Source organism: Eptatretus burgeri, chromosome 9 (genome assembly GCF_056783735.1).
Source record: "Eptatretus burgeri isolate ZD-2024b chromosome 9, Ebu_testis_v1, whole genome shotgun sequence".
NCBI classification, from domain to species: domain Eukaryota; kingdom Metazoa; phylum Chordata; class Myxini; order Myxiniformes; family Myxinidae; genus Eptatretus; species Eptatretus burgeri.
This window is the reverse complement of record NC_140969.1, coordinates 1,984,324-2,010,563: the sequence shown is the minus strand read 5'-3', so window position 1 is coordinate 2,010,563 and position 26,240 is coordinate 1,984,324. Positions and strand designations below refer to the sequence as shown.

The 26,240-nt window shown below is 43.9% G+C and overlaps 1 protein-coding gene and 1 long non-coding RNA gene across 6 annotated transcripts in view; one reads left to right on the top strand and one right to left on the bottom strand.

Moving 5' to 3' along the window:
- Window positions 1-26,240, top strand: part of LOC147019423 (serine/threonine-protein phosphatase 2A 56 kDa regulatory subunit gamma isoform-like) — a 203,411-nt gene that overhangs the window by 86,794 nt on the left and 90,377 nt on the right. For all 4 annotated transcript variants that reach the window (XM_085893885.1, XM_085893884.1, XM_085893887.1 and 1 more), the window contains exons 6-7: window positions 10,290-10,382; window positions 24,176-24,306. In XM_085893885.1, the coding sequence (XP_085750011.1) occupies window positions 10,290-10,382; window positions 24,176-24,306 (224 nt within the window). The remainder of the gene's footprint in view (window positions 1-10,289; window positions 10,383-24,175; window positions 24,307-26,240) is intronic.
- The window catches only part of LOC147019424 (uncharacterized), a 93,536-nt gene continuing 78,332 nt past the window's right edge, over window positions 11,037-26,240 (bottom strand). Inside the window, exons 1-3 of one of the 2 annotated variants that reach the window (XR_015061406.1) lie at window positions 18,811-18,962; window positions 13,395-13,476; window positions 11,037-12,615 (exon numbers count right to left, since the gene is read on the bottom strand). This is a non-coding gene — a long non-coding RNA (uncharacterized LOC147019424). Of the gene's footprint in view, window positions 12,616-13,394; window positions 13,477-18,810; window positions 18,963-26,240 lie in introns of those variants that run through there. The other variant, XR_015061405.1, reaches the window with a different exon arrangement.

The window sequence follows — 26,240 nt, the reverse complement described above, 5'->3', positions numbered from 1 at the left end:
GAGGTGGCGGCCATGCATACCGTATTGTCAGTCGGGTGGATTACCCATTTCCTGCCCTTCACTAGCGAGCTGTTGACGAAACTTTCAGAGCTACCGGTATCAATCAGTGCCTCAGCCATATGCCCGTTAATTCGTACGTTGATGATAGCCTTGGATAGATTCCCCGGGGAGGCTGCAGTCAATTTATTTTGCGAGTAGAGAGCCGCAGAAGTGGGTTTATTTCTCCTTAGAGTAGATTTACATACCCTGGCATAATGCCCTTTCTTGTCGCAATTCATGCATGTGGCATCTCTGGCGGGACATTTTTGACGAGGATGCCTTTTGTACCCACAAAAGAAGCATTTACCAACCGGAGCAGTTGCTGAGGAGTTTGACGAGGTCTGGGTATCCGGCTCCTCGGGTGTTTCTCCATCCCCTATGTCTGGCTGTGTCTGTGCCAGTGGGGTTCCTTGGGTTCCCATCGTAGCAGCGTTCATGAGCAGCATCGGTGTCCCAAATGACTCGGATTGCTGCTGAGCCGTATCCATCGCTCGAGCCTGATCGACTACCTTGTCAAGAGTGGGTTGCGCTTTCTCTAGTAAGCGTTGCCGTATGTGGGCTGATCTGAGTCCTTGGATGAATGCCTCCCGGGTCGCTTCCTTTCGGTGTTCCTCGGCGCTTACCGCCCGGAAGCTGCCGTCTTTTCCCAGCTGATTCAGAGCTTGCAGGAACTGATCGATTGTCTCCCCGGCTGCTTGCTTGCGTGTGTTGAGAAGATGTCGTATGTATACCTCGTTCTTGGGCTTCACGTAGAGCGCTTGCAGCACCTCGATCGCTGCTTCGTAAGTGTCGCACCCCGAGAAGAGCCTGTACACGCCGGGCGAGACATGATTCACGAGAGCGGCAAATTTGTCAGCTCCCTCCGCGATGATGGTCAGATAGTGTGAGAAGGAACAGAACCAATGTGACCATTTCATTTCTGCGTCAGTCGCGTTCGGGTCTGCGTCGAACCTCTCTGGTTTGTAGATCTTGTCCATCTTTGGTTGAGAGAGCCGAGAAAATTAAATGGAATAAATTGAAATGAGAGCGAGAGATGAACCTTCAGAGTTTAGGCTTTATTCCATTTGATTAGAGCCGCTTCTGTGGGCACACCGGGGAATACAGGTTCAGCTAGGAGTACATAAGCAGTAACGTATACATGTGCAGTTAACCATTGCAGACAATCCGCGTAAGCACGGAGTTCGATATAATCTCCATTCTCACCAGTCAATGAGCACCTTCAGTTAACGAGCATCAAGTGGACAGCCGATGTCAATAGCAATGCCCCGGGGACAATCACTCGTGCCGCAGAGACCTCCCCTTATACGCGAGACGCACAACATGTGATCCCGCGTCATGTCCCTCAATTCACGTTAATTCACCACAGCTGTGTTTCATGTTTTTATATCAGTTTAAGTGTTGAAAATTTTTATTGGGATGTTCGACCTTTTCGTATGAAAATAATTTTGCACAGCAAACTTAGGGCAAATGTGCACGTGTAGTCTAAGCTCTGGCAAGATGCTGTGGCGCATGAGCTGTCTATCATGTTAGCTACTGTGGGCTCTATAGATACTGATACGATACAGATACTGATCAGTCATATACAGAGCGCATACGTCTGCCAGGCTGAACAGTTTACATTTTGTGTCCCACTGATAGGTCGTATCTGGATCCAGACCTAAACCAAAATCTAATCCGCTTGTTCTTGCACCTACCCAACTCTTCCACATAGTTTGTCATAACTCGTCCACAACTTTTTTGAGATATCCTGCTCACAAACAGACAGACAGACTGATGGGGGCAAAAACATAACCTCCATCCACCTAAGGTGGTGGAGGTAACCAGAACACAGTGAAAAAGGGAAAAACACCAACAGTATGGTAGAAGGATGCTATTTTATATACAAGAGCGAATTTCATGGAAGAGCAAGGTAGAACTGGCAGTGTGACAAACCTGAAGGGAATGAACGAACAGGAAAAGAAAAAGAGCAGGGTAGGAAACTGAAACTCGCAAGTACGAGGGTGAGTCAAAAAGCATCCTCAATATATTTTTATTTAAATAATGTAAATACAATTGAGCATTTCCAAGGCCATAATAGCACACCTGGAACATAGTTCTGGAGAGCTTATGGGATGGCGCGTCATCTGCCCATCCATCCACAAATACTTGCAACTTCTTCTCTGAAACTACACACATGATTTTGATGAAACTTCACCACAACGTTCATCACCGTGTATGTACCAAAGTTTGTTCATGACATTAAAAAAATAATCGGGCCCTAAGTGGGTCTATGGGAGTTGCCCCCCCCCCCAAAAAAATTGGTATTTGCTTTCTTCTCAGAAACTGCACATGCAATTCCGATGAAACATGACCACAACCATCATTACCCATGATGTACCAAAGTTTGTTCACGGCATGAAAAAAGATCGGGGTCTGAGGGGGTCTACGGAAGGAGTTTACGGGGTTTGCTCCCCCCTCCCCCATCCAAAGAGGTATTTGCTTTCTTCTCAGAAACTACACACACAATTCTGATGAAACTTCACCACAACCATCATTACCCATGATGTACCAAAGTTTGTTCACGGCATGAAAAAAGATCGAGGTCTGAGGGGTCTCGGGAAGGAGTTTACGGGGTTTGCTCCCCACCTCCCAAAGAGGTATTTGCTTTCTTCTCAGAAACTACACACAATTCCGATAAAACTTGAGCATAACCTTCATCACACGTGTGATGTACCAAAGTTTGTTCACGCTATCAAAAAAAATTAGGGTCGAAGGGGATTTACGGGGCTGGGGGGGGGGGGGAAGGGTAGCCACCTAAAATTGGTATTTGCTGTAACATTGGTTCCATGATATTGTTACGGATTTCAGAATCCGGTGTGATGAATGCATCCACACATCCAGGTCCTCAGACAGTTATTTCCTTAAATGCATGTTCAGATTAGCCCCATCCTCATGTCTAATGGGATCTTAAATGTGATGTGTTGAGAAGAGTAAAGGATAGATCCCCTCTCTTATGGGAAGCTTTTTTCTTTACGACAGACACGTTTACACCCATTTCTTTCACGAGCTCTGAAGCCCGCCCCCCATTCTTCCTCAAGGCCCGGTCACACCTTGACGTTTTAGCCAACGTATGCCGATTTTTGAATTTTTTTTCTAAAACGCTGGCACACGTTGAATACGTTATGGGTAAGTTTTGATAACATTGAGAGCCCGCTGAAAAACACTGCCATACGTCGTTGTACGTTGGCTTTAAACGTTGTACTTTTTGGTTGTCCTCAAATTTTTTCATGCTTGAAATTTCACGACGTATGCCGGCGTATGACTCACACGTTCCGCTACACTGGCCACAAGTTGTATGCACGGTCTGCGATCGTTGACAGACGTCAACACATGCTACTTGTAAGTTAATCATAAGTTGAGACACGCCGAGGTAATGTCTAGCGTACCCGAAACTTATTTCTAACCTATGATTAACGTGTTGTTGGCACGTTATGCGATCGTTGCCACACGTCGACAGACGTTACTTTTAAGTTACTCAGAGGCTGAAAGACGTCGGTATAATGGATCGTCCTTGCGTCAGCGTCCACGGCCACGGCCAGGACACTTATTTGCAGCATTCTTCAAACTTTTCTTCGGCATGACGAGGATGTTCACACTTCGATGTCTAGCTTGGCTATGATTCCAATTGTCCATCGGCAGCGTCTATTTAAAATAGTCGAGTTTGAGCGTTTTAACACGTTCAGAAGAAACGCTTCAAATTTCAAAACCCCAGTGTCAAAAAACAAAGGCGAGTGACAGCAGTTTAAATCGTTCATTGTAAACAATGAAAATAGCTGAGTGGTACCGTTTAAAAGTCGTTGAGTGTAAAAAAAAAATCGAATTGTTGAGCGCAAGCGTCTACTTTCAATAGTGGAGATGCAGCCATTAAAATCGTTGAGTGGCAGCCTATGAATAGCAAACCCCACGTCACCGGCAAAGATAAACTGCCGCACGATATGGATAAGTTAGGCTATCGTTGGGCATAGTTTGTGAACGCCGGCTTCACGATAATTATTCGTTGTTATATCGTATCTATAAGTAATCAAAGCGCTCTATGCACATTATTAGCTCATTGTGCATTTGTCCAACCCATTATGAATAGACCTAAATCGTAAAAACAAGCTATAGCTCATTGTTGAAAAAGCCCCATAAAAAATTAGCCGCGAAGAACTTCGAACAATGGTGAAAAGATGTCTCCTACCCGTGGACACGCGGACGCAAGGACGATCCATCATAACCCACACCCTCCCCCTCACACTCACCTACTACTGCCAACATGAACAAACTACTACTAATACTGATACTGATACTGATACTGTTACTGCTGACATGGACATCGACTCAAAAAGGACTCGAAAACACTGTTGGGTTCCCCTTTTATGAACACCATTTTTATATACCAATTCCCAAAACCGCTGGGAACACGTCTTTATATGGCAGTTGTAAGTTAGAAACACGTTCATTTTTTTTTTTTTTTGTCAACCAGAAGACATCATTGGAATACGTCTACATACGTCGATGTGTGTTGGGACTACGTAAAGAATTGGTTCAAAGCACGTCAAACATAAGTTAGAAATAAGTTTCGCGTAAAAAAGACATTACCGCGACGTGTTTCGACTTATGAGTAGCTTATAAGTAGCGTTTGTGGACGTGTGTAAGCGTCCTCATATCGTGTGTAAAACTTATCCCCATCGCATGCGGAACGTGTGTCATACGCCGAGTACGTCGTAAAATTTTGAACATGTTTAAAATTTCTTGACGTATGATAGCGTACTTTAGCATTCTACTCACGTATACCAAACTTACTCATACCGTATTTGACGTGCCCCAACGTTTTAGACACATTTTTCTTAGGTCGGCATACGCTGGCAAGATCGCCAAGGTGTGACCGCGATGTTGTCAATTCTATTTCTACGGCAGTTATGATTCGAATCGTTGTGCGTCAGCCTTTTAATAGGCTACGTCACGACATCGTCGGCGATGCGTGCAACGCGCTATGCCTAAGTTAGACTATCGTTGGGCATAGGTTGTGTAGGCCGACAACAGGTTCAGCATTCGTTGGTATAAGTTATCTATAACACAACGAAACGTTCTGTGTCCGTTACCAATGCGTTATACATAAGACCAAGTCGCTATGAATACGTCCGAATCTTTTAAAAAAAACATCAAAAGTTCAACGTAAGCCAGCGTTTTACATACATTTTAATACGTTGCCATCGCTGGCTAAAACGTCAAGGTGTGACCGGGCCTTCAGCAACAATCTTTCGTGAGCTCTGATGCCCGCCTTTTTTGAGAGCGCACAGGTCGTCATGGTGACCGTTCGCCAGTGGGGCGGGGTGAGCTTGGGGCGGACGGCACCCCGCGGAGACGGCCCGAACGGGAGGTACGTTCTGTGAAGAGAAAAAGTGGAAGGGAGAAAGAGCGAAAGAGGAAAAAGCAAAGGGCGAGAGAGGCGAAGGAAAGCCAGGGAGGGAGAAGAGAACGAGAAGTAAGCTTGAGAAGCGAGCAAGAAGCGGGTGTCTGAACAGCGCCAATAACGAGACAATTCGTCCTTCCCAGTGCTTGGGCAAGCGAGCGTGTGGTACGCATGTGGGTGTCTGACCAGCGCCAACGAGACAATTCGTCCTTCCCAGTGCTTCGGCAAGCGAGCGTGTGGTGCGCGTGAGTGTGAGCAGCGCCGCCAACAAGTGAGGCACAGGTCGGTCACCAACAACACCAGGGACTAAACCCGCGACAGACGATCTCGGTGCCCTCCAGACTTCGACTGGCATTCAAGGCTAACCCATGAGAGGGTGCACGGCAAAGCTGGGTGCTGGCGACAGACTTGACATGCACGCATTTTAGGACATTTTCGCTTCACGGACGACTACTTTGGTGAGCGAGACGATTCTTCTCCCCCCCCCCACCCCCCCTGAATGATCTATTGGGTGCCCATGTCTGTGTTTAGCTTTAAGTAAGTCAACCCCCGATAAAGCCGCTGTCACACCTTGACGTTTTAACCAGCGTATGGCAACGTATCAAAATGTATGCAAAACGCTGGCGTACGCTGAACTATTGATGTTTTTTTCCAGTTTTTGGCGTATTCATAACGAGTTGGACGTATGCATAACGTATTAGTAACGTACACAGAACGTTTCGATTACATATACATAACTTATACCAACGAATGCTTAGCGTGTTGTCGGCGTTCACAACCTATGCCCAACGATAGTCTAACTTATGCATAGCACGCGGCAGAGTATCGCCGATGATCATGTGGCGTAGCCTATTAAAAGGCTGCGGCTCGACAATTCAAATCATAACCACACTAGACATCGAAGTGTCAAGCTGCTGTCACACCTTGATGTTTTAGCCAGCGTATGCCGACGTATGAAAAATGAGCCTGGTGTTGGCGCAGTGGTTAGGGCAGCGGCTTGGGATCCAAAAGGTCCCGAGTTCAAGCCCCGTTGAGCCACTGAATTAATACACCAGGGGGTTGACTCAGCCTGTCATCCTTCCGAGGTCAGCGAAATGAGTACCAGTGTACTGGGCCGGTGTATACCCCGGTTAAAATAGGTGTACCATATCCCTGTGTCGTAAGAGGCGACCAGGGTTGCGTCAGGAAGGGCATCCGGCGTAAAACCTGTGCCAAATCACTATGCGGATCATACGGATGATCCGCTGTGGCGACCCCTAACGGGAGCAGCCAAAAGAAGAAGAAGAAGATGCCGACGTATGAAAAATTTGCCGAATACGCTGGCACACGTCGAATACGTTATGGGTAAGTTTTGTATACGTTAAGAGCACGCTGAAGCACGCTGGCATACGTCGTAGTACGCCGAGTACGTCGACAAATTTTAAGCATGCTGAAAATTTTTCGACGTATGATGCACACGTTGCACATATTCTGGCCATAAGTTGCAGGCACGTTGTGTGATCGTTGACACACGTTACTTGTAAGTTACTCAAGTCGAAACACATCGAGGTAATGTTTAGCGTACCCAAAACTTATTTCTAACCTATGAGTAACGTGCTTTGAACCTATGATTAACGTGCTTTGAACCTATGATTAACGTGCTTTGAACCTAAGTGTAACGTATCTCCAACGCATATTGACGTATGTAGATGTATTTGACGTCTTCCGGATGACCACAGAACTTAAGGCGCTGTCACACCTTGACGTTTTAGCCAGCAATGGCAACATATAAAAATGTATGTAAAACGTTTGCGTACGCTGAAGTTTTGAGTTTTTTAAAGTTTTGGTCGTATTCATAACGTGTTGGTCGTATGCATACCATATTAGTAACGGGCACAGAACGTTTCGTTGTCTTATAAGATAACTTGTACCAACGAATGCTTAGCCTGTTGTCGGCGTTCACAACCTATGCCCAACGATAGTTTAACTTAGGCATAGCGCGCTGCACGTATCGCCGACGAACTCGTGGCATTCTCTGTTAAAATAACCGCCTGAAAATAAATCATAACCGCCTGAAAATTGGAGGTGTCAACATCACAGTCACACCTTGACGATTTAGCCAGCGTATGCCGACCCATGAAAAATGTGTCGAAAACGCTGGCACACGTCGAATACGGTATATACGTTAGGAGCACGCTGAAAAACAATGAAGTATGCTGTCATATTCCGCAGTACGTCCAGTACGTCGTGAAATTTCAAGCATGCTGAAAATTTTACGACATACTCGACGTATGGCTCACAAGTTCCGCATACGCCAGCATAAGTTCTCGGCACGTTCCGCGATCGTTGACACACGTCGGACACACGTTACTTGTAAGTTACTCATAAGTCGAAACACGTCGAGGTAATGTTTAGCATACCCGAAACTTAATTTTTAACCTTTGAGTAACGTGCTTTGAACCTATGAGTAGCGTGCTTTGAACCTATGTGTAACGTATCTCAAACGCACATTGTCATATGTAGACAAATTTGATTGACGTCTTCCGGACGACCACACAACTTCCTGAACGTGTTTCTAACTTACATCTACCGTATAATGGCGATTTTTGCAGCGTTTAGGGGAATTGGTATATACAAATGGGCTTCACAAGAGGAACCTGTCAGTGTTCCAGACTCCATGTTGAGTAGATGTCAATGTCAGTAGTATCAGTAGTAGTAGTATTAGGTGAGCGTGTCAGTAGTAGTAGTAGTAGTGGTGGTGGTGGTGGTAGTGGTAGTAGTAGTATTAGTAGTAGTAGATGGATCCTCATTGCATCCACGAATAGGAGACTACTTTGCACCATTGTTCGATGTTCTTTTCGGCGAATTTATTTTTCTCGTTCCCACGATGAACTATTTTTTTGTTTCAGTTTTTAAAGTATTCAAAACGACTTCGACAAATGCATAATGTACTCGTAATGAACACAGAACGCTTCGATAACTTATAGATAAGTTATACCAACAATTGATTAGCATGTTTTAGGCGTCCACAACCTATGCCCAACGTTAGTCTAACTTATGCATAGCGTGGCAGCGTATCTTCGACGATTACGTGAGGTTTTCTCTTCATAGGCTGCAACTTCACTTTTAATAAATGCCTGTCACTCGCCTATTGTTTTTGGACGCTGATGCTCGGCAATTGAAATCGTTTTCATTGAACGAGTTAAATCACTTCCACAGCACTGCAGTCACGGCACCAACAGCAGCAGGCTCAGTGCCAGCCTCATGCCAGGCTCAAGCGAATCCCTGTAGAAGGTGTACTGCTTGGTTATCCTTGGACCCACTCTGGCTAGCAGCTCGTCGAACATCGCTTGGAGCATTCGCAGGAAGTTGATGAAGGATGCATGGTCCTCGTTCCAGAGTTCCACCATGAGCTGGTCATATATACCGTAATGGCGTCGCCTCCCGATCCATGGTCTGACCCAGTTCCTTCTCCTCCGTTCACGTCTTCTTCTCCCGGCTCTATTGGCACGCAACTGGTGCAGTGTTAATTTGATGAGGTCATGTTGATGTTCGAGGACAGGTAGGTATTGTCGTCTCAGCCTTGCTGTATCCTCCATCTCTCGGAATGACATGGACATGTACTCACCAGGAAGTCTAAAAAAAGATGGGTTCCTCCTGCGAAGCCCCTTTTTATATACCAATTCCCCTAATCGCTGCCAATACGCCATTATACGGTATCTGTAAGTTAGAAACGCGTTCAGTAAGTAAGAACACTGACAGGTTCCTCCTGTGTGAACCCCATTTTTATTTTCCGACCCCTGCTCTTAACTACCTGCATTTTCTTCACACGTCCATCAAACATCATAGGCTTGTGCTGGGTGGTGACATGCTCTCCTACTACTGCACAAGTCCTTGATCTGGATGGAAATAAATATTAAAAAGTGCTCAATTCGTTTTTGCGCATCGATGTCATGAATCATCATGCTTGAGCCACTGAGCTGTTCGTTAATGGACTCATTGTCAGAAGGAAGGAAGGACTGACTAAAGGACATCATTATGGTTTTCAACTGCTCATCTCGACTCTGTCGTCAACAAGCTAAAAATGGTTAGGGTTCGGAAAGGTTAATGGGGATAATAAGAATCTTGAGTCGGAATTGGGGATGACGAGAGATGGCAGTGCAACGCTTGTTTGAGGGACGAGTGAGACAGAACAACCTCTGGAAGGTGGTTCTACAGACGGGAGAAGTGAGGAATAAAAGAGTTGAGGTGTGCTCTGGAATTTCAGATCTGCTAAGTTGTACGAATCCTCCATATTTGCTCAGATGTGAAACACCAAACACATGAAATTATATTTTGCCGCGTTTCTATTTGTCAGCATATCTGGTCTTGGATTTTTAAAATCATTTTTGTGGGTTGCTTTCATCACACAGTAACGAAGGGGTGAAATTTTGAGCCAAGTGTTTAAGGTGCATTGTGAACAACTTAAAACACTCGGGGGTTTCCAAAGTTGTGCCTCCTGCGCTAAACAAGTTCACCAGTGCAACTTATGCTGCGACTTTGCACAAGACCAAATTGGTCACATATACATCACTCCCTTTGTTTTCCTTGGCAACGCATGTTGCAATCGATGGTGGATGATAATTGGTTTGCGGATCCTTGTCTGCAATCAGGAAAAAGTATGATTGATAATAGGGCAATCATGTGGGATTTTCTCATTTAACTCAACTATTGCATTTTCTGTTTTATCTGGTGTGGATAGTTTGTAATGCCTTGTTCTATGATTTTGGTTTCTCTGAAAATATCTGTCAATCTTACTTTAAAATGACAAAATTATGTGTGCTTTGTTTCTTTCCAGCTTGTATATGAGCTCTTTCTTCGCTTCCTCGAGTCGCCTGACTTCCTGCCTAACATTGGAAAGAAATACATTGACCAAAAATTTGTCCTTCAGGTAACATCATGGGAAATGTCCTTTCGGTCATTATGATTGTGTTCACAAGATGTCAGTAAATAAAGGGCCACTAAAGTAAACTTATATGGAATTAATGAACAGGTGCTCTCTATATTAATCAACCTTGAACCGACCCATCAGGTGACCACATCAGAGGCAAGTATTCATGAGTGCTTCCAGTGCAACACCAGCCATCACTATAAGTTGGGGTGACAACTCAGTGGGATTATTTGGAGTCACCAGAATGAGCTATTGTAACAAAATCTTGAATTCCAGAAATTGGGATCACCAAATGTGGGAGAATGAATTAGGAAAAGGAGAAGAATAAAGAGGGAGGGGATGATCGAGAGACAGAGATGAAGGAGTATAAATATAGGAAGAATAAGAGCAGGAGGGTTGTAGAGCACATTGTGATGTTCATACAATCTTGCTAACAACATAAAAGGCAAGCATTTGTGTACTGTCCTCAAAAGATTCTCACAAACTCACTTAACCAAAGCTGAACTCGCAGGATAATTTGGTATTTCATGGCAATACATTTTAAACTGTTACCACATAACGAACGGGCTTGTAGAAGACATGACAAGCGAGAACAAAAAAACAAAATGAAGAATATTCCTCTAAAAACACAAATGTCAAACTTTATTCGTACGTGGGAAGTGGATTGGAAAAGGGTCTAAAGAAGGGGATACATAGGAGACTTAAAATAAATCAGAACACACTGACACTGAAGCTCATTACTGTCCAATAACTGCAATCATTTTAACTATCACCGTGTCATCCCTCCGCTTGATGTTAAGCTCACTCTCACCTCTGCACTCAACCGTACACCTAGATCACACTCGCTAAAAGTATGCTGTTAATTGCCATTGCCCTACGAAAGGTGCATCACATTAATTTGGATAAAACCTTGCACAGAGTGACCTTGCATTGCACTTGTATTCATCGTAAAACGGTGAACTCTGCTCCTTTGTATTGCAGCAAAAACTCGCGCTCCATTCTCTCTTATGATGCAGTACTTGCTAGTTGGTTAAACGGCAGTTTTTAGCCTGTACTCTCATATCAAGTGTGCTGTATTTTACATTCTTTTTGGTTTTATTGCACAACTGCAACATAAAAAAACGTAGCGTCAGCTCATTCGCTGAGCTGCATTCTTTTTATCTCTCTTCCTTATTCTGATCCAGCCAATGGCTTATATTAATGCAACCGCCTGATTTTCTGGCTACCTACTTAATGTGACCCTCCTGCTGTGTGTGACCAATCAATTTTCTGGCCATTTAATGTATCAGACACGTCAAGACTTTTATCTGTTGCATTTCCATTTGATATTTTCCCCCTTTACCCCCCGTAACCCTGCAATGCTAAGAATGTTGTGACCAACAATGGGCCATGTCTGCTTGTTTCCAATGACTTGACAATTTAAATTCAATGAAAACCTTTTGTTTATTCATTTGTTTGCTTATTTGTGTGTATAATTGGTTATATTTCTACTTGGATCTGTCTGTACTTGGCATATATTGATGTGACTTGAATTTCTTGGCCATCTTCCTTTGAGTGACAATTCACATACTGTCCATCTCCCTTGACAAGTTGTGCAACGGGTCAGTTGTCTGATCACTCACTGCCTCCGTTATGTGGCTAAAATAGCCTGCACGATCCAAATTTTGAAATATTAAAAAAGATAAACCTTTATTTCGCTACATATCACAGATTTTATGGTGGAATACACTTCAAAATGCAGCACCAATTGCCAGGAATGACATAGTAAGGAGTTTTGAAACGCATGCCACAGACAAAGGAAAGAGAAGGTGAAAGAGCGAAACTAACACAACTAACGAATTGTTATAAACTTGATGCCAATCGGGATTTTTCGTCCATGTAGGCACACATAATGACCACCGCTCTTTTGCAGTGGAAAAACAGGCTTCCTTGCTAATTGAGAGCAGGTCTAAGGTACGTAATTTGAATCAAACGAATAGCCTTACAGCTGGGTACTTACCTGCTTCTGATAATATATATTTCTGAGGCTGCTCATTCAATCCATAATGCTAAGCCTTTGGCCTGTGATGAATTGCCTGGGGAACTTTTCTATCATGGTATTTACTCAATGACAACGGGTGGTGTATAGACTGAAACAGACGACTAATGTGATTGACGCCAACAGTGCTTTCAAAAGAGGTGGCATGCCCCTGGCGGAGGTGGAGGAGAAATGCTTCATTATTGTAGACAATCCCTGTTGAGGAAATTCAAACGAAATGTGGTCAATATCATATGAACCTATGTCAGTCAATGGTTTTAATCAGTGATAATGAAGAAATGTATCCACATCACAAGAGTAAAAAGAGGTGTGCTTGAGCCAACGTGTACATAAAGTATGTAGAGAGGGGCAATATGTTCATGTTTGGAAAACCTTTTGGTGAGTTCAACAAAATTAGTGCATGGACAGGGTAGAGTGTGAAAATTGGATAGAGCCTAACACGTGCACGGTGTTTAAAAACGGCAAGGGTTTGATCCTGTTGCGGTTGCACGATGATGGCACCAATTCAGAAGTTGATTAGTTGTGGCCCATTCATCACAATTCAAACGTGTGTGTGTGTGTGTGTGTGTGCACGCGCGCGCGCGCCGTCCCTCCCCCTCCCCCCCCCCAAATACCCCACTTCCTCGATGGCTGAATGTAAAAGGAGTTGTTGCATTTTGCTTCGCATTAAATGGTGTAGGTTGTATCCTCAAAACTGCTCAGCGAATGACAATCCACAAAACACATTCCTTGCCTTGAAACTGCTTTGGCAGAATCAAGACACTATGGCAGTGTACATTATCGTTGGTAGTAGGGGTGGGTGGGGCGAGGTGAGAGAGAAGAGGGGCAGTGCCCATTTAATAATGGGATAGTGCTATAAGTGGACTTTTCACACTTGCATGTGTTCCTGCTTTTTTGTTTTTGTTTAATAATACGAATAAATGACATGTACTACATTTCAGCCATTCAAATTTATGAAAAAGATTATTGCTTACCCTTTATAGTTGTAGCTTCCCTGTCTCGAATGTCGATTCTGAAGAGCTTTCGACCATTAGGGGTGCGGCCTTTCAAGCATACCTGTAACAGTATGAAACAATTTGATAGTTGTTGGTAATGGAGCTAAAGGGGACTGAGAAACCAATTCCGTTTACTCAACCTCCTGGCCAAGGTCTCACTGCTGCACGCAATAGCCCTTTCCTTGAGGGTTATCATCAGCATGATGGCACTTTCGTCAAGGTGAGAACAAGTTAACGGCAGTGACATGTTTTACTGCTACCAAAGCACACATAATGGTGTTTTTTTTGTTCGAATAGCATTTCATCAATATGACAGCCTGTTCACACATCTGAAATGTATCTTGCCTTCACCAAGAAAACAAGAACAACATATTTGAAACCCTTCAGTTTTATATGAAACTGCATGATACATTTATTAATAGTATTTCCATCTGAAATTGAATGCATGTTGTTCTGAGAACAACTGCATCAGTGGCTAATATAATTATCGTGGATATTTCATATATGCGTGGGTGGACAGTATAGAACGGAGTTGGATTTGTTGGTAGTGAAGAAGTAACAGTTGTGAAGGATCAAGGACTTGTGCGGTTGTAGGAGAGCATGTGACCACCCAGCACAAGCCTATGATGTTTGTTGGACGTATGAAGAAAATGCAGGAAGTTAAGAGCAGGGGTCGGAAAATGATGAGGTGGAGTAAGTGCAGGGACACAGTCACTGTATTGTACAAGGAGAGGACGAGGGCCAGGTATGAGGAACTTATCGAAGAAGCCGGAGGTCTGCAGGAGCAGTGGAAGAAGTAGAGAGGCGTTTAGGGAAATTTCAGAAGTTTTGTGTGGAAGGAAATTAGGAAAAGGTGCATCACCTCAAGGAATATAAACTAGGTATGGTGGACAGAAGAAATAGCGAAGGTAGTTGGTGAAAATAAGTTTTGGAAGAGGATAGAGAAATACAAGGAAATCAGACACAGGTGGAGGCCATTCAGCCCATCATGCCTGTATGAACACCATACTAATTTATCCACACAAGATCCAAGGAAGAAAATGCAAAAAAAAAATCAAATTAATTCATTAAAAAATTTTTTTTTAATTTTATTTACATACCGGTACACTCTGTGTGTGTGTATATATATAGATATATATGAAGTTTTTGCATTCTATTTTTTTTTCCTTTTTCTTCCCCTCAGAGGGGGAATGGGCTTGGTTAAAAACATACAACATCAACCACACAACCCCCTCGACAAGACCCCCCTCCAATAGCACTCCATACACATGCACACAATCACCCATCAATACTCAAACCACCTAAAAGTCCTGTCAACATCCCTATACCCCTCTATCTCCATAACTTCCAGGTACCTGTCCAATTCTAATTTAAACTTATCAACTGTTTCTGCTGCCACTACTGTTCCAGGGAGACCATTCCATGCATTAACTACTCTCTGAGTGGAAGTCCCCGACCTTACTACCGTCTTAACTCTCCTCTTCTTTACTCTCAAACTATGGCCCCTTGTCCCTTGTCCGATCACTGTCTACTCTGTTGAATAATTCATCTGCACTTATTTTATCTATACCTTTCATTATCTTAAACATCTCCATCATATCTCCTCGTAACCGCCTTCTTTCTAGTGTATAAAGCCCTGTCTCTTTCAGCCACTCTTTATATCTGAGTCTAGCTTGGCCCGGAATCGATCTAGTAGCCCTGCGCTAAACCCTCTCTATGGTATCTATGTCCTTCCTGAGTTGTGGTGACCAAAACTGCACACAATATTCTAGATGTGGCCCTCACTAAATTCCTGCACAATGTTAACACCACCTCTTTTGATTTATAATTGACCCCCCTCCGAATACAACCTAAAACCCTATTTGCTTTACCTATAGCTACCTGGCACTGTGCTGCCTGCTTACCTCCCATATCTATCACCACCCCCAGATCCTTCTCCTGTGTGACACGCTCCAACATTACCCCTTACATCATGTAATCTCTATTTTCATTGTTCTTTCCCATCCCCAACACCTTACACTTGCTCACCTTAAATTACATCTGCCAATCTTTTCCCCAATCTATACAAGTATCAATACTTTCTTGTATCTGTTCACCACCTCCTCTGATATCCACCTTACCTCCAAGCTTTGTGTCATCTGCAAATTTGGAAAGTTCACTCTTCACCCCATTATCCAAATCGTTGATTCAAATAATGAATAGTAATGGTCCGAGTTCTGATCCCTGAGGTACTCCGCTCCTTACATCCTCCCACTCACAGCCACTCTTTGCTTCCTACCACTAAGCCAGTTTGCAATCCAATTAGCTACCTGACCAGCTACTCCACAAGTCCTCACTTTGGGTAACAACCTTCGATGTGGAACCTTATCAAATACCTTCTTAAAGTCGAGATATACTATGTCCACTGCCTTTCCCTCGTCCACCCAATCAGACACTGCTTCATAGAACTCTAAAAGATTTGTTAAACAGGAACTACCTTTGGTAAACCCATGTTGACTTCCTTTAATTAGTTTGTATTTATTTAAATAGTTCCTCATCCGGTCCTTAATTAATGTCTCCAACACCTTCCCCACAACTGAAGTCAAACTAACATATCTATAGTTTCCAAATTCTTCTCTGGATCCTTTCTTAAATAATGGTGTTACGATTACTACTCTCCAATCCTCCGGTACCTGTCCTGACTCCAGGGAACTATTGAAAATATCCGTTAACATCTCGCTTACCTGCTCAGCCACCTCCATCAATACTCTTGGGTTCATATTATCTGGACCCGGAGCCTGATCTTCTCTTAAATAACCTAGCTGTTCCTTTACTTCCTCCACTCCAACCTGGATCTTCTGTAAAAGCCCTCCCTCACCTCCTCGATAGATACTCTCAGCTATTGGCAATTCTCCTGACTGTTCTTGTGTAAATGTTGAAGAAAAATACCTGTTTAATAAGCCTGCCATCTCACCTTCATCACAAACCCCTCTCCCGGTGCTACTCCTCAATGGGCCCACACTGGTCCGAACCTGTTCTTTTCCCCTGATCAACTTAAAGAAAGCCTTGTTATTATGTTTAATATTCTTAGTCATGTCCTTATCATACTCTCTTCTGGCTTGCAAGTTATTTTATTAACTTGCCTCTGTTTACTCTGATAGTGATAGAAATCTAACTCTAGTCCTGTTATTTTAAACCTAATAAATACCTTCTGCTTCTCCTTCAGAGCATTCCTTATTTCACTGCTCAACCACCCTGGTCTCTTTCTGCTTCTAGTTTTACACCTCATTGGAATGTACTTTCTCTACACTCTACATGTTTAGTCATTGAAGGTTTCTCATTTCTCTGATGCTGCTTGTCCTGTTAGTTTCTCTCAATCTACATCACCCAACTCTCTCCCCATACCCTCAAGGTTTGCCTTCCCGAAATCTAATAGCATAACTCTAACCCTTAACAGAATCTTTGCACACACAATGTCATGGTCACTTGCTCTGAAATGCTCCCCAACCTCCTCCTCCTCCACCATATTGGGGTCGTTACTTAAAAGGACGTCAAACACTGTTCTCCCCCGAGTGGGCTTATCTACAAACTGGGTTAAAAAGCAATCCTGGACTAAAACAAGGAAATCCTCATCCGCTCTGCCCTTTCCCTGTTCCTGAACCCAATATACCTCTGGCAAGTTAAAATCCCCCATAATCAACACTCTTCCCTTACCACATGCCCTTTTGAATTCTTCATGAACTCCTCCTTCCTCCTCTTCCTTCACACCCAGAGCCTTATAAAAACATCCTACCAGTATCTTACTGTTTTTACAATCTCTAATCTCTACCCACACAGGATCCTCAACATTTATTCCCTCCTTCATGTCACCCCTTTCTCTTGATGCAATGCTGTCCTTTACCTAGATTGCTACTCCTCCTCCTCCTCATTCCCTCCTTCCTATCACACCGATACATCTTGTAACCTTCTAATCCTGTCCTCCAGTTACTCTCCTCCTTAAACCATGTCTCACTCACTGTAACTATATCTCTATTGCTGCACCTCCACCACTGCCTGCACCCAGTGCACCTCCACCACTGCTTGCACCTGCTGCACCTCCACCACTGCCTGCACCCACTGCACCTCCACTACCTACACCCACTGTACCTCCACAACTGCCTGCACCTGCTGCACCTCCTCCACTGCCTGCACCTGCTACACCACCACTGCCTGTGCCCGTTACACCTCCACCACTGCACTTCCACCACTGTCTGCACACACTGCACCTCCACCACTGCACTTCCACCACTGTCTGCACCCACTGCACCTCCACCACTGCACTTCCACCACTGCCTGCACCCACTGCACCTCCACCACTGCCTGCACTCGCTACACCTCCACCACTGCACTTCCACCACTGCCTGCACCTACTGCACCTCCTCCACTGCCTGCACCTGCTACACCACCACTGCCTGCACCCGCTACACCTCCACCACTGCCTGCACCCACTGCACTTCCACCACTGCCTGCACCCACTGCATAAGATCAAGGAAGATCTGGGATAGAAGGGGATAACCTGATGCGAGGTTGCTGCACCGACCTGTATGAGCAAAATAAACAAAGCAACAAGGAGAGCTGTGCATAAGGTGAGGAATGATATGGAAGAAGATGATGCGAAGAAGATGATGCGAAGAAGATGATCTATACATTGCCTCATGACAGAGATGAGGATAGTAAGGAAATGATAGTGATTGGGGGGTTTGGGGGGGGTGGTGGTGGTGGTTTCGGATGATGGTGGGAGACATGTCAGAGAGGGAGGCAGTATTAAAGGTATAGGAAGGATATTTCAAGGAGTTGTTGAACCGGGTAGGAAGCAATGGTGAGGTGATCTGGAGCTTCCGTGTTATATGGAGGGGAAAGTGGACTTAGTGGAGATCACAGAGGAGGATGTGCGGACAGCATTAAAGAGGATGAAGAAGTGAGGAGCACCAGACACTGATGAGGTGTGTGCAGAGATTATAGTTGCTGGGGGAGAAGTCAGAGTCATTTGGACAAAGAGGCTGCTAAATGTATGTATGAGAGAGGGTTCAATTGTGGTGGATTGTAGAACGGATAATTGTGTCGATAAAAGAAGAGGAAGCACGATGTTCAAGATCATGAAGGTACTGGATAGGATTTGGATGGGTGGAAAAGGCAGCATGTGAAGATGGAGATCTGAGAATTGCAACAGTGGTTTAGAAAGGTAAGGGGGCGATGGATGGAATATTCACGCTGAGACAGCTCGTGTAGAAGAGGTTTGAGGTGCAGGGTGAAAATGGCATTGGGATTTGTGGACTTGGAGAAGACCTAGCACACTGGTCCGGTGGAGATGGTGATGGTGACACTGAGATGGATGGGAGTGCTGGAATCAGAAGTTAGGTTGGTGAAAGGAACGTACCAGCGAACGAAGCGAAGAGTTTTGGTTGCTTTGAGGATGTTGGAGGAGTTCAGCATGAACATCAGTTTGAGGCAGGGGAGCTCTCTCAGCCCACTCGTGTCTCATGGTGTTGGAGCTGGTAAGCAGGAATGTGAGCTTGAGAGGTAGTATGGAGAGGATGTATGCGGATAATCGGGCTGGTGTGGTGGAGAATAAGCGGGAGATACAGAAGGTAATAGGGGAGTAAAAGGGGGTATTCGGGAAGCATGGACTGAAGATGAGTATGGAGAAGACTGAGGTGATGTGTGTTGGGCAGCAGAGAAAGGAAATTAATGTCAGGTTAGAGGGGAATGAGATCTGACAGGGAAATAGATTTTAGTATGTGTGGGGAACAGTAACTGGGGAGGGTAGTTCAGAGGCAGAGGTGCGGAGAAGGATACAGATGGCTGAGAATGCATGGATGAGGGTGGAGAGATTGATGGCAGACAGAAAAATATCAAGGGTGTCCACAGGGAAAACTCTGCTGTCTTGCGTAATGCCGGCCTATCTTTACGATCTGGAGATGGTGGTACTGACAGAGACAACAATCTAGGTTGCAGGTCTGTGAGAACAAATAGGTCAGGAGGATTGTGGGAGTGAAGAGGGTGGTTATATGGAGGATGGATCAATTGGGGGAGGAGATTAGTGTGAAAATAAGCTTGACGGGGAGATCGATTAAAAAGGTGGCTGAAATGGGCTGGTCACTGATCACTGAAGTCACTGAAGGGAAGAGAGAATGGCAGAGAGAGAGAGAGCGGATAGGTTGAGGGAGCAAGGTAGGAGGAAAAGACATCGACCGTGGCTGAGATGGGAGGATTGTGTGAGGAGGGATATTAGAGTAATAAGTTGGGGTTTTTTGGAGAGTGCAGAGAGTTGACTGAGGACAAGGGGAAGTGGAGGAATATCGTGTTCAAGGCAGGGCAGAAGATTGGTACCATTGAACCTCATCCCTTATAAAGGAAGAGGAGAAGAAGAAGATTTCTATAGAGTACAAGTGACTTCTGAGTTGTTTGTGGTACCTGTTTATTTTTAAACAAGAAAAAAACATTATATAAGAAAAATGTAAAAACAGAGGGATGAAATCTCAAAAAAACCAACCAAATAAAGTAGGAATGACACCACATTGCGATTCTACATTACGACGCCACAATCCTCTTCTGGTTTTGCGTCATGACATCTTTTGACATTTTACTTTTGTTGTGGGATCATGTGGAACAACGTCAAAAGATATCGTGATGCTAAACCAGAAGAGGATCGTGATGTCATACTGTGGCATCGTAATACGTAGCAGACAATTTTTTGGTTTGGTATTGCATTAATTTTCGATCATAAACGGATCATTTGTTACAATACCCTGTTTCCTTATGCCTCACACACCTCTGCTCAGTGATACCATAGCATGGAATTGAAACTTGGTGATTTTAAACTTCCTGATACCATGACATGGAAGCTCTTCAGATACACTTTTTGTGACATTTTGATGCAAAATTTTAGAAAGAAATGGGATTAAAGAAACGACACCAGAATAATTGGCGATTTAATAGCATGGATAATCTCTTTTTGCTCATGAGAAATCTTCAAGTTAGCCTTTCATATATGTCATTAAAATTATTCTATGGAGTTAGGAGAGCGTTTTCATGATTCATTCTGTTGTAATGTTCAATTATGTGTTCTTAACAAGCAAAAGTGATAACAATAGGTATAAATGACCTTTCAGGCATTGCGGAGTCAAGCCGTTATATTCATCCCGTTCATCACTAAAAATGCTATCTTCGAGCAGTATGATCACCTCTGTCTGGACTACTTGACACCCTTGAAGCCTTTTCTGCAAGCAAAGTAAATGGAAGTGAAATTTTGGTCGTTAGCTCCTAGACTGGGGGAGAATCAACATCCACATCTTGTCTTAAATAGAAGTGAGATAGATGGATACCTACCCATCTATCTCACTTCCATTTATGTTGGGTGCCAATACCGTACAGCCAGACTATGGTTTCTTCTATTGAACTATATTAAGGTTTGGTAACCCTTGTGTCCAGAACTGAAGAAGTGGAGAGTTGGCAGAACACTCGGAAATGGCTTGCGGAGAATTACCCTATCCCAACTGTCTATAACCTGAACTGTGATAGATTGAAAGGTTCAAGTCTGTTCAGTGCCATTCCACAACTGGCTTTTCCCTTATCATGGAAGCCACTTCCCAATGGGCTCGCAACCTGTTCTGCAAAATTCTACAACATTACAAAAGAACAATAACCGGACTGATTATAAGGTGACAACTCCTATGGCCAACAACTTTTTTATTTTTTTTTTAACTTTTAAACATGGTCGACTATGTATAAAGGAGAATGAACTTCCAATTTTATTGGCTAATATCTGAACCTAATTTCTAAGAAAGGTCAAATGGAAGCAAGGATCAAGCAAGATGTTCTGTTGCTGACTGAGACCAAACTCGATTCTGTCATCCTGACTAAAAGTGCTCATATTAAATTTCAAGGATACACTAAGTATAGACAAGGCAACCTTAGTTGAGTCGGTGGAGGATGCTTGTGTTTTATAATGGTATTCCACTAACTTGGAAAAATACACTTTAACTACGTGATCATGAATTGATCTCTTTCTGTTAAACTCACAGAGAAAACATTGACGATCATAAATCTACCAATCACCTGTTGCTGAGCCTGATGCCATTGAATGGTACAACAACCATTTGGATGAGTTAATAAGCAAGGTGAAAGTCACAATTTCCATTATTACAGGTGACTTTAACTGCCACAATGAAGAATGGCTGTTCGGTTGAAGTTCCACCAATGTAGGGAATTGGTGGGGGTGGGGGGGGAGGGGTTAGCTTCAGCTTTTTGTTCATCCCACAGTTTTACTCAGGTGGTTGATGGCCCAACACAGAACCTTGGAAACTGTTTTGATATAATCTTGACAGGTGTTACTCTTTCTTTTCTAAACCAACCATCAAATCTGACAATGGTAGTTCAGATCAGTACCTTTTATGCAGTGTTTTTTTTTGGGGGGGAATACATAGTCTAGGCTCGTGGAAGAGTTAGCTCACTGAACGGATCATGATGGAACGGACAAAAACGGGACGCAAAACATGCCTGCTTGGAGAAGGAAACTCCAAGGAGGAAAAACTGGAAAATTTGGAGGAATTTGGGTGGAGTTACCGAGGGTAAAAAAGATCATGGTTTTGGATTGGGGATGATCTGAGATGGTGGTGGACAGCTGTCTTGAAGACTTGGAGGGAAGAATGAGATCAAAGAGGATGTGGAAGTTGATTCCACAGGCAGAAACACAGGAAAATGAGTGGAGGTGAGAAATGATCCTGGATTTAGGTAGTTTCACCAGAAGAGGAATGATGGTGGACAGTGTGAGCCCTGCAGAAACCTGGGGGGCTGAGGGGGACAAAGCACAGAAAGAGCAGAAGGTGCAACATCAGAAAGGAGGCAATAGAAAGAGAGACCACCGACCTGTCTGTGATCGCGAAATGATAAGCCTATAGACTCAGCTTCAGCATGGGAGATTCCAATGATCTTGAAGGTCTTTGTTTCCATGGCATGAAGCTTAGCAAGCAAGATTTGAGGCAGTGGAGCTAGCCTGGAGGAGAGAGCAGTACTTCATCAATCTGCAGAGGAAGGGCTTGTAGGTGGATAGGGTTCAGGTCTGCCAAGGGAAGGACTTTGCATGACGGAGAATGCCCAGCTGGCAGTTGGCTTTGGAGGCCAACATTGAAATGTGGTTTGCCTAAGAAGGATCGTGGCTGATAGGAGTTTGAACAAACCCAGGAGTTTGAATTACTGAACCTCCCCAAGAGGATTGTTAAGAAAGTAGATGTGGGTAGGGGGGTTTCCAGATGTTCCTTTCGGAGAAGAATAGTGAATGAGATTTTTGTTAGGATTGAAAGACTTATTCCGAATGTTTAGACCAGCCTGTGAATTTTTTTTTCAGGTCTGCAGAGAGGGAAGAGGCTGCAGCCTGCCTGTCTGAAGGATGAGGGATGTCACGTCAGAGGGTGGAGTCATCAGCAAATAGATAGAAGATTTTCCAGAGAGTTAGAGAGATCATTGTTGAAGATCAGGAATAGGACTGGGCCCAGAACACTGCCTTGGAGCACTCCAACCTTGACAGGGAGAAGAGATGAAAGGATTCAGTTGAGAGCCACACATTGGCTACGAGAGGAGAGGAAATCAGTAAGCCATGTGTGGAGTTGGCCTTCGATGCCATAGGCAGACAGTTTGGAGAGCAAGGCAGGATGCCAGACTGTATCTAAAACGGGATATACTCTGGGCATACAGTATGTCCAGAGAGAATTCTGAACTCATGTGTGACATTGAGGGCCTCCATCTTACAGATTGTAGTTATTGTTTGTACCACCTCCTTGGACCATCTGACTGTATAAAGAGGCTGACTGGGATGGGCTGTGCATTGATGTTTCTTCTGCTGATTGCAAGACTGCATTTGACAAGTGAACTCCCTGATTCCGAAGGAACCCTGCGTTCGGATGAGCAAAGTATTCAGAAAACTGTGATCCACAAAATTTTTCAAAGTACAATTTGTACACATTTACCTCAGAAGTGTAGATATTTGCCTCCAAATATACAACTGGTACAGAATGTACGCGTGCCGTTGTCAACACCCCTCGTCAAGTGCTTTCGTGGACTCGTCCACCCGATAGTACTTAGCACCTGATTGTGCTTGCAATTTCCTCACGACAACCTGACACACAGTGTACACAGACGCATCACCGCCGACAACAATGTAGTAAGCCCTGCTTGGATTGTGGTCCTGTATATGCTGGCAAAAGAGAAATAAGAGCTGGGGGGGGGTTTCCATAATTTTGGGATAAAAATTTTGGGTGAAAATATCAGTTTGTGTAAAAGTGAAACCGAAACATGTAAAGACAGAAGGGGGTGCGGGGTGCACACCCCTTGCACCTACTCTCCCCCCTCTCTCCACCCTTGCGCAGGGTAAGTATTCTATGAGTACCATGTCATTTTGTTTAGTGATTCTTCACCATTGAGTGATAGAACCAAAAACGATATTATATAGCATGACGTCTCAAAAAGTTTTATGGATGGATTCGGACGAAACATGGTTGTGAGTTGGTTCGGTGACGAGTACAGGCCGATTAGATTTTGGTTTCGGTCCGGATGCAGATCCGGTCTATCGGTGAGATACAAAACGTAAAATGTTCAGCCTGGTGGAGGTATGTGCTCCAGCGAGTGCTGTTGTCGTTACTTGGAATGTAACGTGCATCCTCACACTGCAACGATACATTCCTGCATCTATTTTCTTTAATCTTTCATTGTTTCTCCCTGCCCTTGCCTCTGTGTCTTTATGGCAGCTCTTGGAGCTATTTGATAGTGAAGATCCTCGAGAGCGAGACTTTCTGAAGACCACGCTGCACCGTATATATGGCAAGTTCCTGGGACTTCGTGCCTACATCCGCAAGCAGATCAACAACATATTCTACAGGTGATGCCTTTGCTCTTCAAGCATCAAATAGTCATGTGCTGTGACTCATTGCCAATCTTACGATAAGGGTGAGTCAAAAGGGTCTCCCCCCTCCCAACCCCTCCTAACCCTCCCAGCAATGAAGTCCTGCACTGAGCAAATCTCAGCACAGAAATGAGTATTTTTTGATCTAGTTTTCAGCCAGTGGTACACCTTTTTCTCAGCCTAGGTTTCAGTTTCATGACCACATCATAATGGAAGTCATTTTTGTTCGACTCTGAAAATTTTTTGAAAAAGGAAAAGTTTTATGACTCCCCCTCATATTTATACTCCAAGACTTTATAAATTTACTTGTCCTCAACAATCCCACTTTTCCTTATCTTTTGAACCTTGATCATTTACTACAACTGTTTTTTCAAATCTCTATTTGTTTTAAAAATCTAGGCTCATTGAAGAGTGAGGTGAGTTTTTTTTTTGTATACCTTGTCGAGGCTCGTATGAGAGCTAACACACAATGCACAGCAAGGGGGGGGGGCATGAGACAGGAGGGAGGGAGTGGGAAGGACAAAACAGTGGGGAACAGACATTAGGAGATCTGTGGAAGGGAGAGGGATGGGGTGGGGAACATGGGGAATACAAGATGGACATTACAGGGACTTTCAGGAAAGAAAGCAGGGAATTTGAAGGAGGTGGGTTTGGGATGGATTAACGGGGGTAGAAAAGATCGAGAATTTGGATGGGGGACAATAAGAGGTGGTGGTGAACAGCTGTTTTGAAGGCCTGGAGGGAAGAATGGGATCGAACAGAGTGAGGGAGTTTATTCCAAAGGCGGGAAAAAAAGAGGAATGAAAGAGTGAAGGTGAGCAGTGATTCGTGATTTTGGTGGTTTTACCAGAAGGGGGTTGTTGGCGGACCTTGAGCGCCCTGTGGAAATATGGTGGGGACAAATCAGCTATATTGTATTTCTCGTCATTCATCCTTTTCTTTGTAAACTTATGCAGAGATGGTTTTGTCTAATGTTGTGTACACTTATCGCATACGAGATGAACCCTGAGGTTGGTGTTGGGGTTTGTACATGAAAGGCAAGGCCATAAAGACACAATGGACAAACTAATGGAACAATGTTAAGTTTGGTATTGTTTAAATGCCAACATCTGAACTTTTTAATGCATTGATTTCTGTAGTATATGATTGAGCACACACTCGTATTGTTCACATAACACACTTGTAAATATTTTATAAACAATAAAATGTCGTATTCCAGGGGACTTTAACATTCTTGTTCAAACCTTGACTACCTGATGTGCCATACTCTGTCTGTGTAAGTACAGGCATTTTGTACCACAAGTAGATTACCCATCCCATAGACAGGTGGCAGAGTGGTGGTGGTGGTCTGTTCTGTGGTCGGCATGTGATAGCACTGGACCAATCATGTTCCGTGATGTACCTCGGGCTACATAGCTAAGACTCGGCGGCCTCGGCTTCACTTTTTAACCCCCTAATTTTTGCTCATTCACTCGTGATAGCGAGCTAAAATGTATAGCGATCCAGAGCCATGTGTACTACGTACAATATAGCTGAGTTTTGTGGACTATTGATGCTTGGTCTAGGAGGAGATAATAAACACTTAGCTCCATTATAGTACAGATGACCACAAACAAATTGCAACCAAAGCTCCCTCACTATCATCATACTGAAGGTGTCCTCTTTTTTTTTGAAATTATGACTTTTTTTTTAATGGAAATCACCCCAAACAAGGCATAAAGCCACTCTAGGTAAGGGACTAAGGGAAGGTTAGATAAAAATAACAAAAAACATCCAAGACACAGGAAGTAGCAGAAGTCAGGTGAAATGCGATGTAACCTCAAATATGTAAGAAGTATGAATTGACATTCCTCTTAAAGCTGGGTAGATTGCAGGATAATGGGAAGTACATTACAGGTTGTGAATTCCAA